At 44.0% G+C, this 16,398-nt stretch overlaps 1 protein-coding gene across 1 annotated transcript in view; it reads left to right on the top strand.

Moving 5' to 3' along the window:
* The window catches only part of PIAS4 (protein inhibitor of activated STAT 4), a 219,114-nt gene that overhangs the window by 73,848 nt on the left and 128,868 nt on the right, over nt 1-16,398 (top strand). Inside the window, exons 4-6 of the mRNA XM_073595143.1 lie at nt 14,237-14,278; nt 14,377-14,467; nt 14,556-14,684. Coding sequence (XP_073451244.1) covers nt 14,237-14,278; nt 14,377-14,467; nt 14,556-14,684 — 262 coding nt within the window. The remainder of the gene's footprint in view (nt 1-14,236; nt 14,279-14,376; nt 14,468-14,555; nt 14,685-16,398) is intronic.

Here is a 16,398-nt window from a genome sequence, read left to right as displayed (position 1 = left end):
TGGGTTGATTCAGGAATTTGGGGACGTCTCTGGCTTCAGGATTAACTGGGCCAAGTAGTCTCCATTTCTTATTGATGAACATGTGGTGGCCCCTACTGATTGCCCCATTCCGCTGTCGGGATCTTTCAAATAACTAGGGATTCAGATACAGCTCCCCATCTCCTAGGTTTTTGGAGCTGAATTTGACACAGAATATTGGAGCTCTTCGGGAGAAGGTGCAAAAATGGCAGAAGATAAGACTTACAGTAATGGGTAAAATTTATTTAAAATGATTTTTGATTTTTTTTTAAGAAGTTTTTGTACATCCTCTAGAACTCACCTGTCTGTGTCGAAATAGGTCTTTAGGAACATAGACTCTTTCGTGGTGGGATTTTTGTGGGAATCTCTAGCCCCCCCCAGGGTGTCTGTGACCTTATAGAAACTGGCCCTTCCGGAATTGCGAACCTACTTCTTTGCAGCACAGCTGTGCCCAACAAAAGAAAGATGCACCCTTATGGAAATTGCCTAATAACCCTCTGTGGTATAACGAAACCCTCAAGGAGTTTTCTAAACTCGAGGATGGGGGAGTATGGGCTAAATATGGGGTTAAGTATCTGCCCCACATTTCGGGAGGGGAAGCTGTGCACTTTTGGGGATAGTTTGGCACCCCGTTTGAGAGTGTTTGAAACAGCCAGAAGGCTTTTTTACTCAGTGGAGTGACCTACAGTTTTTTAGGCGGACCTGAACGGATGCTCCATGCAGGTCTATGGAGTGACGGGTGTCAGCGGTGGCCATGTCCGCTGACATCTGATCTGCTAAAATCAGACGTATGGCGATATGTTCGCATCTGACCTGGCTGTCTGTTTTCATCCGATCCCTCCATAGGAATCAGTAGCGCTCTGACAGGCCCCTTCCCGCTCAGTGAGCAGAGACTGACCTGTCACCTGCCGGCTCAGTGGAGATCAACAGAGAGAACTCTTGCTGAACTGGCGGACCAGCCTCGTGTGAATGAGGCCTCAGTTATAAGATGAGCAGGTGAAATACTAATGGGAGGCAATGCCTATCTAGCCAATCACTCTGTATCCAATCAGGCAGGCCCTTGCACTACATAATTGATGGAAGATCTAAAGGAGATTGTATAGTGTGTGGCCACCTTTTATACACCTAAAATTACTAGCTGCTCTTTCTGTGCTATTAATTGACATCAAACACAGAAGCAAAAACATTTTGGCATGTAAAAAAAACGAATGGCAAGTGCTGCAAAGCGCACAGTAAAAAAAACATGCAGCCAACAACATAGCACAGCCCATTTAAATCAACAAGCTGTGCCCTATGTTTGTTACAGGAAAAAACGAGATACAGAATGTGTGCTCCCACTATGCTAGGTGTGAATGGGTCCTGAAAGTGAAATTGGTGTGATAATGCAAGAACAACGAGGCTCCGTTAACATCTGTGCATTGCAGAAATGCGCTGCACCAAAAATTGCAGTAAAAACGCACCAAGCTCTGCTCTAAAGAGTTCTGAAGCTTCTTTGGGGCGATTTGCTGTGTGTAGGGAAGCCCATTCAGGTGGATGGGCTTCCCTATGTTTGAGTGAAAATGCTCCAAAACACCACCTCACCTCACTTAGAAAAAAAAAATAAAAAATGGGAATGCGAGTTCCCGCTATGCAGAGATGTGAATGAGGCTCGACAGCTGAGTGTTTCTGTCCACTCCCTTCTATGTATTTGTATATAGATGGCTATACACTTGATTGTATATAGCGAGAAGGATTATCACTGATTGATTGCATTTCATTTAAAAAAAAAAAAAACAAAAAAAACGTGCAGCCTGGAGTGGGTAGGTGGATGATGCAGGGTGTGCTAATGAGATCAGCTGGTCAACTCTTTCCTGTGTCATAACCTAAGGTCTATAAGGACCTAAGACAGAAGCAATAGATAAGGTTTGCAATCATTGATGTAGGACATAATCTTGCATGTCTGTAGATTTTATGGAAAGCTTTGATATTTTTGCAAAAAAAAGTACATGAATGCTATATTGGTGCATAGGGGAGCTGGAATTTAGGGGGAAAAAAAAAAAGGTGAACGTGGCCTTTTAATAAAAAAAAAAAAAAGATTCTTTGGAGCACTGGCCAGGTGTTTGTAGGCTGGTGCCTTTTTAACAGGTTTTCCCAAATATGACCTTTCGATAGTTCTGCAGGCTTTGACCAAAGACCTTTTTCAAACCTTTGCACTCTGACATTAAGACTAAGGTCCCTTTTACACATGCCTACAGTTTTGTTTCAGCAGTTCAGTCACAGTTTTTTGAGCCCGGGCTCACACTAGAGCGATCGCATGTGATTCCCACCAGCACTACTGCAGGTGCCAATCACATGCGATCTCTGAGCAATGCAAGTCCAGCCATGCAGTTGTATAGTGCAGGGACTTGTAGAATCAGATCGCATGGGTGTTCTCACCTATCCGATCAGATTCCTGTGCGAGTTCGCACTGCGATCTGTGAACTAAACTGGGGGTGTCATTAAAGTTCATGAAACTCGCAGCGCTGTAATCATGCTGGTTCCCGCATCGCATCAGCGTGAACCCAGGGTCAAAGAAAAAACAAATTAATTTAATATCAGTTTTTTATCCTGTTCTTTACATCAATTTAACCACTGAGTCAAAATTTTTGGTTTACATTAGAGCTACACGTTTCTGAATAAAATGAGATTTGCATTGTGTGTGTGTGTTGTGTTTATTAACAAAAAAAAAAAAAAAGATCAGGATTCTCGAACGATTCTTGCAGCCTACAAAAAAGTTGGGCTAACTTTACGGTTTAGTTTTGGGGGTTCTAAGTAACTTTTTAACAAATAATAGATTTTAACTTGTAACCAACACGTGTCAGAAAAAGATTGTCTTTAAGTGGTTAAACTGCCCTCTACAGACTGAAGTTTGTTCCTTTTGATCTAAGAACCACGACATACATTCTATCTCTCTGCACTGAGGGGGGGGGGGTGTTTTTTGTATGTGTGTGTGTGTGTGTGTGTATGTGTGTGTATATATATATATATATATATATATATATATATATATATATATATATATATATATATATATATATATATATATATGTGGTGTTTTTTTTTTTTTTTTAGGGGGGGTGGGGGGGTGGGGGAGCCGGCAATTACACTTAAAAGCTGACAGTGATGGCGTCAAGTGAGGGAGCCTCTGCACAGACTGCCCCCTAACTGTATGTACATCTCTTCCTCCCTCCCCTCCGCCCTTCTCCTTGCACACACTAACACAAACCTATGGTTAAAAAAAACAAAAAAAAGCTGGCACTTACATTTAAAAGCTGATAAATGAGAGTCTGCGCCAGCAAGTGAGGGAGCCCCCCTCACTGCATATACTGCTCTCCTGCCTTTCTCTGCCCCCCCCAACCACAGTGACTGCTTGCCCCTAACAACCAATGCAAAATCGGATGAAAAACTGACTATTTGTCAGTTTTACATCCATTTTTCGTCCAATATGTTTTTTTTTTTTTTTTTTTTCATCCGTTCAAAAAAAAAAAAAAAAACAGATGATGACGGAAGCAGGTGGAAATAGATGATCATCCGTTGTCATCTGTTTTTCCATTGGAATACATTAATGTCCGTTTTTCATCTGTTAAAGGATGGATGAAAAATGGACCAATGGTCCATATGTGTAAAAGGGGCCTTAATGCATAGGACTTTTCTTCTGGTGGTGGTGACCTAGATTTCTGCATCGGTGAGAAGTTTTTCGTACCTTTTTGATGTCTGGAGGGGTGTGATGCATTATCTGAAGAACAAACTTTCTGGCATACAGAATGGAAGTTTTTTTTTTTTTTTTTTTTTTTTAAGACCTGGTTATGGATGTGACCTATCAACCAATGTCAAAGTTTAAAATGACCAGAATGATACTAAACATGTTTTGGTTTACCATGAACACCCTTTAATAAGGGTGACCTTCAGATGGGTAAGGGCCACAATCCAGTCCCTGATGTGTTTCCTATCAAAGGAGAATAGCGTAGATTCAGGTTTGAGAAAGACACTTGCCAAGCATTGATTGCAGCATTGATTTTTTTTTTTTTTTCCAGCTGGCTTTGCACTGAGAGATCAAAGACCGCTGATCATTCAGTTCTATGCATTCTGTGAGCGCCCCCCCGCGAAAATATTGGCCATGTTTCTTTAACTGCTTCCTGACCAACCGCCACAGTTATACTGCGGCAGGTTGGCTCCCCTGCGTGGGCCGTCGTAGCTATACGTCGGCTCGCGGGGTCAGGATAGCTGCACAGCGGGGGTTCCGGTGCTCGTGGCTGACGATCGCAATGACCGCCGGCCAGGAGCGATCGTGAAGAGGAGAGACAGAACAGGGACGAGTGTGTGTAACCACGCACTTCCCTTTTCTGTTCTGACAGATCGAGCGTTCCTATTAGCTAGGAACCACGATCCGTCACTTCCTAAAGTCAGTCCCCTCCCCCTTCAGTTAGAATCGCCTCCCAGGGAACACAGTTAACCCCTTGAGCGCCCCCTAGTGTTAACCCCTTCACTGCCAGTGACATTTTTACAGTAATCAATGCAATTTTATAGCATTGATCACTGTATTAATGCCAATGGTCCCACAAATGTGTCAAAGTTGTCCGATGTGTCCGCGATAAACATCGCAGATTGCCTCCATTACTAGTAAAATAAAATGCTATAAAACCCTAATTTTGTAGACACTATAACTTTTTTGCGCAAACCAATCCTATATATATATCATATCATATATTTATTATTTTTATTATTATATTTTATTTTTTTTTTAGCAAAAATATGTAGAAGAATACATATCGGCCTAAACTGAGGAGAAAAATTGTTAGTTTTGAATCGCAAAAAGTGCTTTGGTTAGGAAGGGGGTAAATTTTTCTGGGGCTGAAGTGATTAAAAAGTAACAGGGCAGCCAAGAAATGGGAGTAGAACAAACCAGGTGGGCTAAAGGGTGGTAATAGTAGGGGGTGTGGGGGTCAGAAAGAGATGCTGGGGTGATGCAACCTGGTTTATGGAGAAGGCAACTAGTATCTACCTTGCACCCACATAAATTTGTAGCCCTTGATCAAGCGAACCATATATATTCAGATATTTCCTCTTTCAGAGTAGCCACGAGACTCATTGATTTTAGAGACGTTCCAAAAAAACAATACACTCCGTCCTGTTATATTGCTTACCTGGTCCTTCTCTGCAGCAGATGCAGGCTTAAGGGTTCATCCCACTCAGCTTGAATAGGAAAAGTAAAGAGTAAAGCTTCACTTGGAATTAACTTCATGGTATAATTTCAACATAGTAGCTGGTTTCCAAACAGGCCCCACCTTAGACTTCACCTCATTGGTCAGAGGGGCGGGGCCTAGGGGGGATTGTTTGGAAGCCAGCGAAGTTGTGGAAATCATACCATGAAGTTTATTCAAAGTGCAGCTTTACTTTTTTTTTTTTTTTTTTTTTTTACATTTGCTGTTGAATTTAGAGGACCATAGTGAGAGTTGGAGGGGATTCCTGCTTCCAGAGGGGCCCGTTCAAGAGATGGATCACAAGTGATTTTTTTTTTTTTTTTTCCTTTTTGCAGAGATGATTGGTGAAGCAGATGCTGGTTCGGTCCCTAGGTCAAGCTCAGTCAGTCAGTTGTGTGTGTGGTGGTTACCTTCACCCTGTCCAGAAACCTCTTATTTTGCAACATGACCAAAAAATATTGCAAAGTGTAGCCTTAGCACCGCTGACGCATACAAGACTGGGGATAAGTTGTGCTGGTCATGAGGGTTGGGCAATTTGTTGGAGGATAATGTTTGTTCTGTTTTGTCCTAACCCAAGGGAGGCAGAGGAGGGGGATATTAAAGCACAATTGTTCTGTGATTAAATGTTTCTGCTCAGTCTGGTAATATTTTTAAGGATCTCGAAAGGCCAATTGTCCATGTACTTTAGACTCTTTAAAGCGTAAATTCATTTTTGTTGAGAAAAAAACATTCCCCTCTGGGTGATCACTGTACACTGCAAGGATTATAACAAACTTTGGTGCAGATTACTACCTTTTTTTTTTTTTTTTGTTCTGAAGAAATCCATGTACCGTATATACTCGCGTATAAGCCGAGTTTTTCAGCACTTTTTTTTTGGGCTAAAAATGCCCCCTCGGCTTATATTCGAGTCAAGCACTTTTCTGCAGCAGAAAATGACTTTTCCGAACCGAATCTGGGGCGACTTGGTGCTAGGAACCCCAGCTTTGGATATGTTGTAGTGCTAGTACCACAGGGTTTGCACACCAAACTTGGGGTTCCTAGCACCAAGGGGCCCCAAATTCGGTCAACTGTGTCCATCTGCAGCAATGTCATTTTGGGGCGCTTTAGGTCCAGAGACGCCAAATTGTGGCTGCAGCTAGAGGGCATCTAGGAACCCTTAACTACCGAGTTTGAAGTTTGGGGGCCCTATGGCTGTAATGGGCACAGTGAGGCATGCAAATGGGCATTGTTCACCCTCTTTTCCACTTACAGTAGCTGCGCATTTCTCACCCTAGGCCTATACTCAAGTCAAGTCAATAAGTTTTTCCCAGTTTTTTGTGGTTTAAAATTAGGTGCCTCGGCTTATATTCGGGTCAGCTTATACTCGAGTATATACGGTATGTTTATCTTTGCCTTTGTTCTGAGTGGGTCTAATGGGAGTGGTTTCATAATTAACTGTCAGGTGTGGAGCTACAGGGCACCAATGAGGAAATCTACTGGGCCTGCATCCCTTTAGACGGGTTCCTATTGAAACTATCTCTCAAAAAATGACATTTTTTGTTGCAAGGGATGCTTGAAATCTGACTTGCATCTTAGGCAAACTTTTGGGAAAATTGGTGAGCCAATCGCACAAGCAGAAAATGTTTCTGGGGAATGGTCAGTACACACTCTGTGTACAGAGAACTCCAGGTAGCCATATTGCAATGTACAGGTGGTCCCCTTGTTGCAAACATCCGACTTACAAATGACTCCTGCTTACAAACGGAGGGAAACGGGAAGTGAGGAAATCTGCTCCTAGGAAGGGAAATTCACTCCTGTAAGTGTTATTATGGGAAAATGGTGTCTCCACTGATGCTTTATCACCAAGGCTAGTTTCCACAACAACCAAAAATTTTCAAAATCCATTTGTCATTGGGACAAAGTGAGGTGAAATCTTCTTAACAGGTGCACAGACAGCAAAACTGACATTACAGGGGTGTTAACCCTTCCCTATGCTTTCCAGAAAAACGTAAAAAATTGATTTTTGAAACAGCTTACCTGTAAAATCCTTTTCTTGGAGTACATCACGGGACACAGAGCACCATAATGACTATGTGGGTTATACGCTTACCTTTAGGTGATTGGACACTGGCAACCAATAGTAAGACGGTTCCTCCCATATAACCCCTCCTACACAGGAAGTGCCTCCGTTTTGTAGCAAGCAATGACGATCCAAGAAAAGGATTTTACAGGTAAACTGTTTTTTAAAAATCCATTTTTCTTTATCGTACATCAGGGGACACAGAGCACCATAATGATGACTATGTGGGATGTCCTAAAGCAATGCATCTGAGGGGGGGTAGAGACACATCATCCCTAGACCCAATGGATCTGAGATTATAAAGCAGCCTGCAGCACGCTGTGGCCCAAAACAGTCTCATTTTGAGATCTCACATCCACCTGGTAAAAGCTGGTGAACGTATGAACTGAAGACCAAACGGCTGCTTTGCAAACCTGAGCCATAGACACCTGCTGGCGTACTGCCCATGATGCACTAACCCCTCTATTGGAGTGTGCTCTTAAATCCCAGGGCGGAACCCTGCGCTTTAATCCATACGCCTGGACAATAGTCTGGTGAATCCACCTGGATATAGTTGAACTTGTTGCCGGCTGTCCTCTTTTAGGACCCTCAGGCAAGACAAAAAAACTGTCAGTTTTCCGAAAGGGAGCTGACATTTCTAAGTAAGCTTTTATCGCCCTCACCACATCCAGTGAGTGAAGCAACCTTTCCTCCCTAGTCTTAGGGTTTGGAAAAAAGGAAGGAAAAATGATATCCTGATTCAAATGAAATTTGGAAACCACTTTTGGTAGAAAATCCGGCCGAGGTCGCATGACCACTCTGTCCTTATGAAGAACCATAAAAGGTTCTTTGCACCAAAGGGCGGCCAATTCTGACACCCTTCTAGCTGATGTTATAGCCATTAGAAAAACTAATTTCCTGGTCAATAGGACAAAAGGGATATGCCTAATAGGTTCAAAGGGCTGACTCTGTAAGGCTGACAGTACCAAATTTAGGTCCCAAGGACATAAAGGTGGTTTAAGTGGTGGCCTCAGGTGTGTTACTCCCTTGACAAAGGTTCGCACCAGAGAATGGGATGCAATTGGTCTTTGGAAAAAAAACGATAAGGCCGAAATCTGTCACTTGATTGTCCCCAAAGCAAGCTGCAAGTCTACTCCGGTTTGGAGAAAGGTGAGCACCCTTCCCAGATCCACATCTGGGGTCCCCCAGTATTGGCAGATCTGTAGAAAAACCTCGGGATGCAGGGACCATTCCCCTGGTAACAATTGCTGGTGACTTAGGAAATCTGCCTGCCAATTGTCCACCCCTGGGATAAACACTGTCGATAGAAACGGCACATGATTTTCTGCCCAGGTTAGTATATAATTTACTTCTCCCTGGGCTGCCCGAGTCCTGGCACCTCCCTCGTGGTTGATATACACCACTACTGTGGAGTTGTTTGGACTGAACTCTGACCGGAAAACCCCGCAATCTGGACGTCCAGAATCGCAGGGCCAGACGAGCTGCCCGAATCTCCAGTAGATTGATGGGCAGAGTCCTTTCTGTCTGGGACCATACTCCCTGGACAGACGCTTCCTCTAGGACTGCTCCCCAGCCGAGAAGACTGGCGTCCGTAGTCACCACCTTCCAGGCTACTGGTGGGAAAGATTTCCCTTTTTGTAAGTTGCTTGTTCTTAACCACCAAGAGAGGTTCCATAGAACCTGTGGAGATAGAACCATTGGTTGATCCAAGGTTCGTGCAGATTTGTCCCAGGCTTTCAGGATACTGTTCTGGAACACTCTGGAGTGGAACTGTGCATATGGCACTGCGCTGAAATATGGCACCATCTTGCCCAATAACCTCATGCACAGCCGGACAGAAGGTGCTGGTTCTTTTTTCACCTTCTGTACAAGTTCCACTATGGAGGCGACCTTTAAGGGCGGAAGAAGCACCTTTTCTTGGGCTGTGTCCAAGACCAGACCCAAATACAACAAGGTTTGGGTTGGACAAAGAGTTGACTTGTCCAAATTTAGTACACAACCTAGGCGTTGTAAGACCCGCATAGTACCTGACACGTTTAGATCTAGTGTAGGGCGAGAGCAATCCCTTAGAAGTAGATCGTCCAGGTATCCTATTATGGAGACTCCTTGTGATCTTAGGGAAGCCAATACTGGGGCCAGAACCTTTGTGAAGACCCTGGGGGCCGTGACTAGACCGAAAGGTAGTGCCACAAACTGGAAATGACTGCCCTCTACAGCGAAACGTAAGAACCTTTGGTGTGGACCGAAAATCGGCACATGAAGGTAAGCATCCTTGATATCTATGGATGCCAAATAGTCTCCCTTTTCTCAGGGACCTTACTGAGCGAACCGACTCCATGCGGAACGATCGGATGTCTACAAAGAAGTTGAGAGCCTTGAGGTCTAAAATGGGCCTTACTTCCCCATTTGGTTTCGGCACAGTGAGTAGGTTTGAGTAAAACCCCTTGAATCTTTCTTTGTGCGGAACCTTCACAATTACCCCCTGCATCAGCAGATGGTGTAAAGCTAGGAGTAGGCAACTTTTTTTTCTCTGGATCCGCCGGGACCCTTGTGTAGAAAGCGGTTCTGGGGAACCTCCCGGAACTCTATTCTGTAACCGTTCTTTACAGTGGAAATGACCCATCTGTCTTGAACCAGTTCCTCCGAAGCCTGCCCCCCACCCGTGAGAGCAGGGGCGCCCCTTCACAAGGTAGACTTGGAGTTGGGCTTGGGTGGCTTTTGGGTCCAGGATTTTTTCTGACCCTGTGGTCTTTTAAACCCAGACGGCTGAGGCCGTCGATACCGTTTAGGGGAAGAGGCACCAGGCTCTGGGGGATTAGGAATTTTATAAGAGAGCTGCTTCCCCTTCTTTTTAATAGGAAGCAGAGCGCTCTTTCCTCCAGAGATCTTTTGGATATATTTATCCAGATCATCGCCAAACAGGCGTTCTCCATGAAATGGAAAGGCAGCAAGTAGCCTTTTACATGGTGTCTCAGCAGACCAGTTCTTTAGCCACAATACTCGGCGCATATGAACTGATAATAACGCAAAACGAGACATCTGTTAAATTGAGTCCTTTACAGCGTCTACTGCAAAACACAAGGCATGAGGGATCTCTGATAGCTCTTCAGCAGATTCCCCCTGGCAAGGAATGCTTTTTACTATCTTCTTAAAGCGATCCTTTAGGGATTGATAAATCCCAATAGCTGCAATAGCAGGCTATACTGCTGCACTGGCAACCGAGAAGGATGCCTTCAATAAGGACTCTAGCTTTTTATCAGCCGGATCCTTGAACACCTGGGCATTATCCACTGGACAGGTTGTTTTTATTCACGGAAGATATGGCAGCGTCTACCAAAGGTGTGCTCCATTTCTTCCTAAACTTCTCCTCCATAGGGTACAAAACAGAAAACCTTTTGGGAGGTAAGTATATCCTGTCAGGATGCTCCCAGTCCGCATAAATCCCTGCTCCAGTAACGGATGCAAGGGAAAGGCTTGGGAGATTTGCTGATGTCGCAAAGATCCCAGAGTGGAACAAGCGAGTGCAGACTCCTGAACCGGGGGTAACTTAAACGCAATTCGTACCATCGCCATTAGAGATTGGATAAACCATTGCTGGCAATGGGAGGCTGATATTGGCTCCTTAGAGCCAGAATCCTCCGCCGAGGAATCTTCTGCCTCTCCTACCTCCTGGTCCTTCATGACCACCACCTCTGAATCCTCTGCCCATTCTGGTTCCAGGTTAACTGGACCCATATGGCTATAAGAATCCTGGGGCTCTAGTGACTCACCACCTGGCCCGGGGGAGGGAGAACTATTACGCTTCCTTCCCCCCTGTGTTAGAGGCAATCATGCCAGCTATCTTGCCTTCAAGACCCGCTAAGGCAGATGCCAAATCATCCTTTGTAACATAAGCTGACGCAGGTACATTGGTAGTGGCTACTATGCCTGACAAGTGCAATGGCTCAGCCAGGTCAGAAGCCGCAGGTCCTTCAGAAGAAACTGAGGCTGCATCAGCATGGGGTTGGTCTCCTTTTATTTGTGGAGGGACTCTTACCCCTGTGCTTGCCTTGTTTCCTGCTCCTCGTTTTTTGGAAGACATTGCTTACACACGAGGAAACTAAACAGGAGTACTCCCCACAAACTATAACTAGTTTAAACCTGTCACCGCTGTGTCCAAAACCACCAGGCTCACGTGCCCACCATTCACTCTGCCTCCTCCATGCGCACGCCAGAGCTCCCCGTTTTAAAAGCACTAGAATGAGAGCGAGCGCACGCATCAGCGATTGGCGACCTGCCTACCGCATGGCGCATGCCCCATCCTAACGCGCATCTGTGACGTGGTTAGCGGCGGTGCACTCGCACGCCAGTGGCGCGCACGCGGCGCGCACCCACACGCAAAAAATTTTATGTAATCCTAGCACAGCTCAAGGTTAGACTAGCAGTTTTACATGGGGAAATACATATATTCACATGTATATATAAAAAAGCCCCAAAAGGGAGTACTCACCATCCCAAGCAGCAGGGCCTGTCTTGCCAGGCCCAATCTTCCCCCACCACGGCGGGTAGCACCTCTAGGGACCTTCAGGGATCGGGTCCCCCATATTGGGGTCCACACCCCTGGACCTGTAAAGCACCCTTTATGGTGTCCTTGGGCAAGATTGACCAGGAATACCAATTTAACAAGGGTCCAGCGCCTAAAAAGGACACATTACAAGCAACACCTCGTTCTTGAGCCGAGGTTCGGGAGCCATCTGAATGGATCCGATTATAAACATCCTCAGTGGGACATTTTCTTTGAAGAAACTTGAAGAGCTTCAACAGCCATGACCATCACCTGAGGCACTTCCTGTGTAGGAGGGGTTATATGGGAGGAACCATCTTACTATTGGTTGCCAGTGTCCAATCACCTAAAGGTAAGCGTATAACCCACATAGTCATTATTATGGTGCTCTGTGTTCTGTGATGTACGATAAAGAAAATAGTTTTATTTGTAACATTAAATTACAGAATGATTAGTGTCGCAATCGTATGTGCTACATGATTTTTTTTTTTTTCTTTAATATTTTTTTCCCCACGAAAGTGGAGTTACCCTTTTTAAGATAAGTATGTGAAATTCTTGCATGGTTGTGGGCCTATATGGATTGAAAAATTCCCCTTCACGGGCAAGAAGGGTGTTGTGATCAGATTTTGGAGGGTTTGAAAAAGATATAACGCCTTGGGCATAATGTTTCCCAGCCAGGTGTAGGGTTGTTTTTTGCCATTGTTGAAGGTCTGTTTAGCCTGGAGTAGGGGAGGTAAGTTGACAATGGTCAGAGTGATTTTTGTCCCTAAATGGGGAATGTGCATTTAAGTGGAAAATTAAGAGTAATGTTAGCCAGTTAAGCTGGTGGACTGTTTGTTTTAAGGCTTCTGATTTGAATAAGTTCAACAACTCACCATAACGGTTTACCTCCCCTAGAAGGTTAGGAAGAGTAGGCTCAGTCATAGTTACAAAAGCTATGCAAAAGGCATAAGCAGCTACCTTCTGTTGCATATCCTGGAATGGAAACCTAGAATATTAACTTATTGGTGTATGTTTTCAGAAGTGGTTCTAGTGTCAAGATGATAGAGGTGATAAAGGACAGCCCCGTCTTGTGCCATTAAGGCTCCTTTCACACATGCGGACCGTATGTCCGTATTTCATCCATCCGTTTTGTCATCTGGCTCCGCTGTTGTCCGATTCTGCAGACGGAAGAAAATCCTATTTTTCTATCCGTCTGCAGAGCGGATCGGATGAACACGGACAGACGGTCCGTGTTCCTCCCATCCCCCATAGGGGAGAGCGGAGATCTGACAGGGCGGTCCCTGCACGGTGTGCGGGTCCCGCCCTGTCATCCGCTGGCTCAGCTGGGGAAAACTGAGCGATCCCCGCTGAGCAGCGGATGTTCACGGGGCGGATCAACACAGATCCGTCCCGTGTGAAAGGGGCCTTAGTCAAGGAAAAAGTAAAAGGAGAGATTAATTTTCTCTGGCTGTGGCAGTCTAATAGATGGCTTCCAGCCATTTAAACATATATTTTGCCAACCCCAGTCTGACGAAGGGTCGTCTTTAGGAATTGCCAGTCAATGCCATCAAATGCATTTTCAGCATCAGTAGATAGAATGCATTAAGGGATCTCATGACTAGGCTAGGTGAATTGCATTTTTTTTATTTAATGATGTTGAGGGGCCAGAGGACTGACAATTTCCATAGCTAGAATTTTAACGATGACTATCAGAATTTTACATAGCCTGTCCTATATCTGCATTCCCCAGTGGGAGCTCATGCACATTCTACTACCTGGATGGTTAGCGCTGCAAAGACCGTTATATTCTGTTTTGTGTATACAAGTAATCTGTAATCCGCTGTTAAAAACTTGAAGGTTTTTTTTGCTATGAGACTTCTGTGGGTTTTTTTGCTGAGGCTTGCCTATGGTGTTGTGCAAGGGCTGGGATAGGAAGCTTTTTGGATGTTTCCACTGTAGAATTGATCTAAGAAGATTTATTTCATAAATTTTTTTTTTTTTTTTTTTTTTTTTTTCATAGTCTGGTTAGAATGAGTGGAAGTTCTGGAGTACTGAATTGAAGTTCAGAGGCTTGCTTGGCATGGGCACCATTCAGAGAACAATTTGTTTTCTCAATGCAAAGCATTCTCTGGACGAGGTGGAGATTGTGACCGTCTGTGTTCAATAAGTCTCTGGGCAGCCTTTCGATGTGGGACACGGAAGGTAGCAGAGGTGCACATAGTGGTGCCTGCTACAGAGATTTCCAGTTTCCACTAAGATCCCACTGGTATAGCTCATACACCAGTCCAGTTTGGACCAAATGTAACTATGAAAAAGTTACCATGCCTAAATTTTGGCTATGTGCGTTTTACATTGTCATTCCCTCAATTAGTCTGCTTTTGTAAACCTAATGCTTTTTTTTTTTTTTTTAAATAGGGATTTACATCCTGGCACGAAGTCTGTTCAAGTGGTTTTGAGGTGGGTCATCTATAAATTTTGTAATATAACCCAATTCTTTCCAAAAGAAAACATTTGTGTGTGATTTGTCATTTTTTTTTTTTTTTTTTCCCCTTTAGGATTTGTTATACAGACACCAGCTGCCCACAGGAGGATCAGTACCCACCTAACATTGCTGTAAAGGTTAATCACAACTATTGTTCTGTACCGGTGAGTTTGATAGAATTAATGCCCGATATACTCTGCTCTTCACATTACCATGTATTTTAACCGTTGAAAGCTTTTCTGTTTTTTCCAGGGCTACTATCCCTCGAATAAACCTGGTGTTGAACCGAAGCGACCATGCAGACCTATAAACCTCACTAATCTTATGTATCTGTCTTCAGCTAGCAACAGAGTGACAGTAACTTGGGGAAATTATGGCAAGGTGAGATTGTAGCTTGTGTAATTTGATGTATTTTATATACTTTGTAGTGTTCCATGAAACCTCAGACAGTGTGCTTGTATTATAGTTAGGTTGAAGGACACAAGTCCATCCAGTTCAACCTTAAAAACAATAAATAAAATTTAAAAATATCGTACAATCCAATATACCCAATGTTATACCCACAGTTGATCCAGAGGAAGGCAAAAAACCCAACAGAGCATACTTCAATTTGCTGCAGCAGGGGAAAAAAATCCTTCCTGATCCCCCAAGAGGCAATCGGATTTTCCCTGGATCAACTCTACCTATAAATGTTAGTACCCAGTTATATTTACATTTAGGAAAGTATCCAGGCCTTTCGTAAAGCAATCTACTGAGCTGGCCAGAACCACCACCTGGCGGGAGTCTATTCCACATTTTCACAGCTCTTACTGTGAAGAAACCTTTCCGTATTTGGAGATGAAATCTCTCTTCCTCTAGACGTAAAGAGTGCCCCCGTGTCCTCTGGGTTGACCGTAAAGAAAATAACTCAACACCAAGTTCACTATATGGACCCCTTATATATTTGAACATGTTGATCATATCCCCCTTATTATCCTCTTCTCAAGAGTGAATAAATTCAGTTACTCTAATCTTTTCTCATAGCGGAGCTCCTCCATGCCTCTTATGTTTTCAAAATGTTATAATTTATTACTACTACTTCTTTTTTTTTTTTCCCTACGATTATCGCTAATTTTATAATGTACAAAAACAATATAAACGGCACACCGTTCACTTGCATTTTTAATAAGAAATTGAGAATCTGCATTAAAGGTAATGGGCAGTGAAAAGATGGTTCTCTAATTGCTTCAGGTTGAGAAAATGTCTTACAAAAACTTTAAAGTAGAGTTTTCAGAATTTACCTGACTAATCTTAAAAATGCTCCCCCTCCCCTCCCAGCACCTTTGCTGATTAACCTGTAAAACATGTATACTTGTTTTCAGGCAGGTCTGGTCAAATAATCAGACTCCCTTTGTCAGCCAGCGGTGGCTGAAGGGGCGAGACAGGCCATAGGAGCCTATGGGTCAAGGCACCTCTCCCAGGCACTACCAGCTGTTAAGTGCTTTCCCCTGCCGCTGGCTGACACAGGGGCGATCATGTGGCCAGTTCGTAGTGGCCTGAAAATAAGTATATACATGTTTCCTTCACGAGTTAGTCAGCGTAGGTATTAGGAAGGGGGAGGGAGCATCTTTAATTAGATATAGCCAAAGCTTACTTCGAAGCTGATTTCCATCTTTACTGCCATTTGAATTTGGGCAAAGCTGGGTCACTCGCTGAGACTGCCATCAATCAAGGCAGCTGGTGTATCCAGACTTGGAAGTCGGGATGACATGCTGCCTCGACTGATGGCAGTGACGTCAGCAGAGAGCAGTTTTCAGACCGCTCTCCGCTGAAAAGGGTCACAGGGGTGCAAAACGAATTGCACTTCTATGACCAATAGGAGAAGCCCAGCCTAAAAAGCTCAGGCTGGGCTTCTCCTTTTTAAGGAAATGGTAAGGGCTTGTAGCGAAACTAACCAACACAAAACTGTTTAATATCACCTTAAAAATGTGGAAACTACAGAGTACCAACTTACAATGGAATCTCACCCATTAGGAGACCAAAGAGAATGGGGGAACAAAAAAAGAGAAACACCTCCCAAGTAAGGCTGCCATGTGGTCCACCAGCAAATTTGGTT

Source organism: Aquarana catesbeiana, linkage group LG01 (assembly GCF_042186555.1).
Source record: "Aquarana catesbeiana isolate 2022-GZ linkage group LG01, ASM4218655v1, whole genome shotgun sequence".
Taxonomy (NCBI): domain Eukaryota; kingdom Metazoa; phylum Chordata; class Amphibia; order Anura; family Ranidae; genus Aquarana; species Aquarana catesbeiana.
Note: the sequence above shows the minus strand (reverse complement) of the source record. Positions and strands in the feature narration are given on the sequence as shown.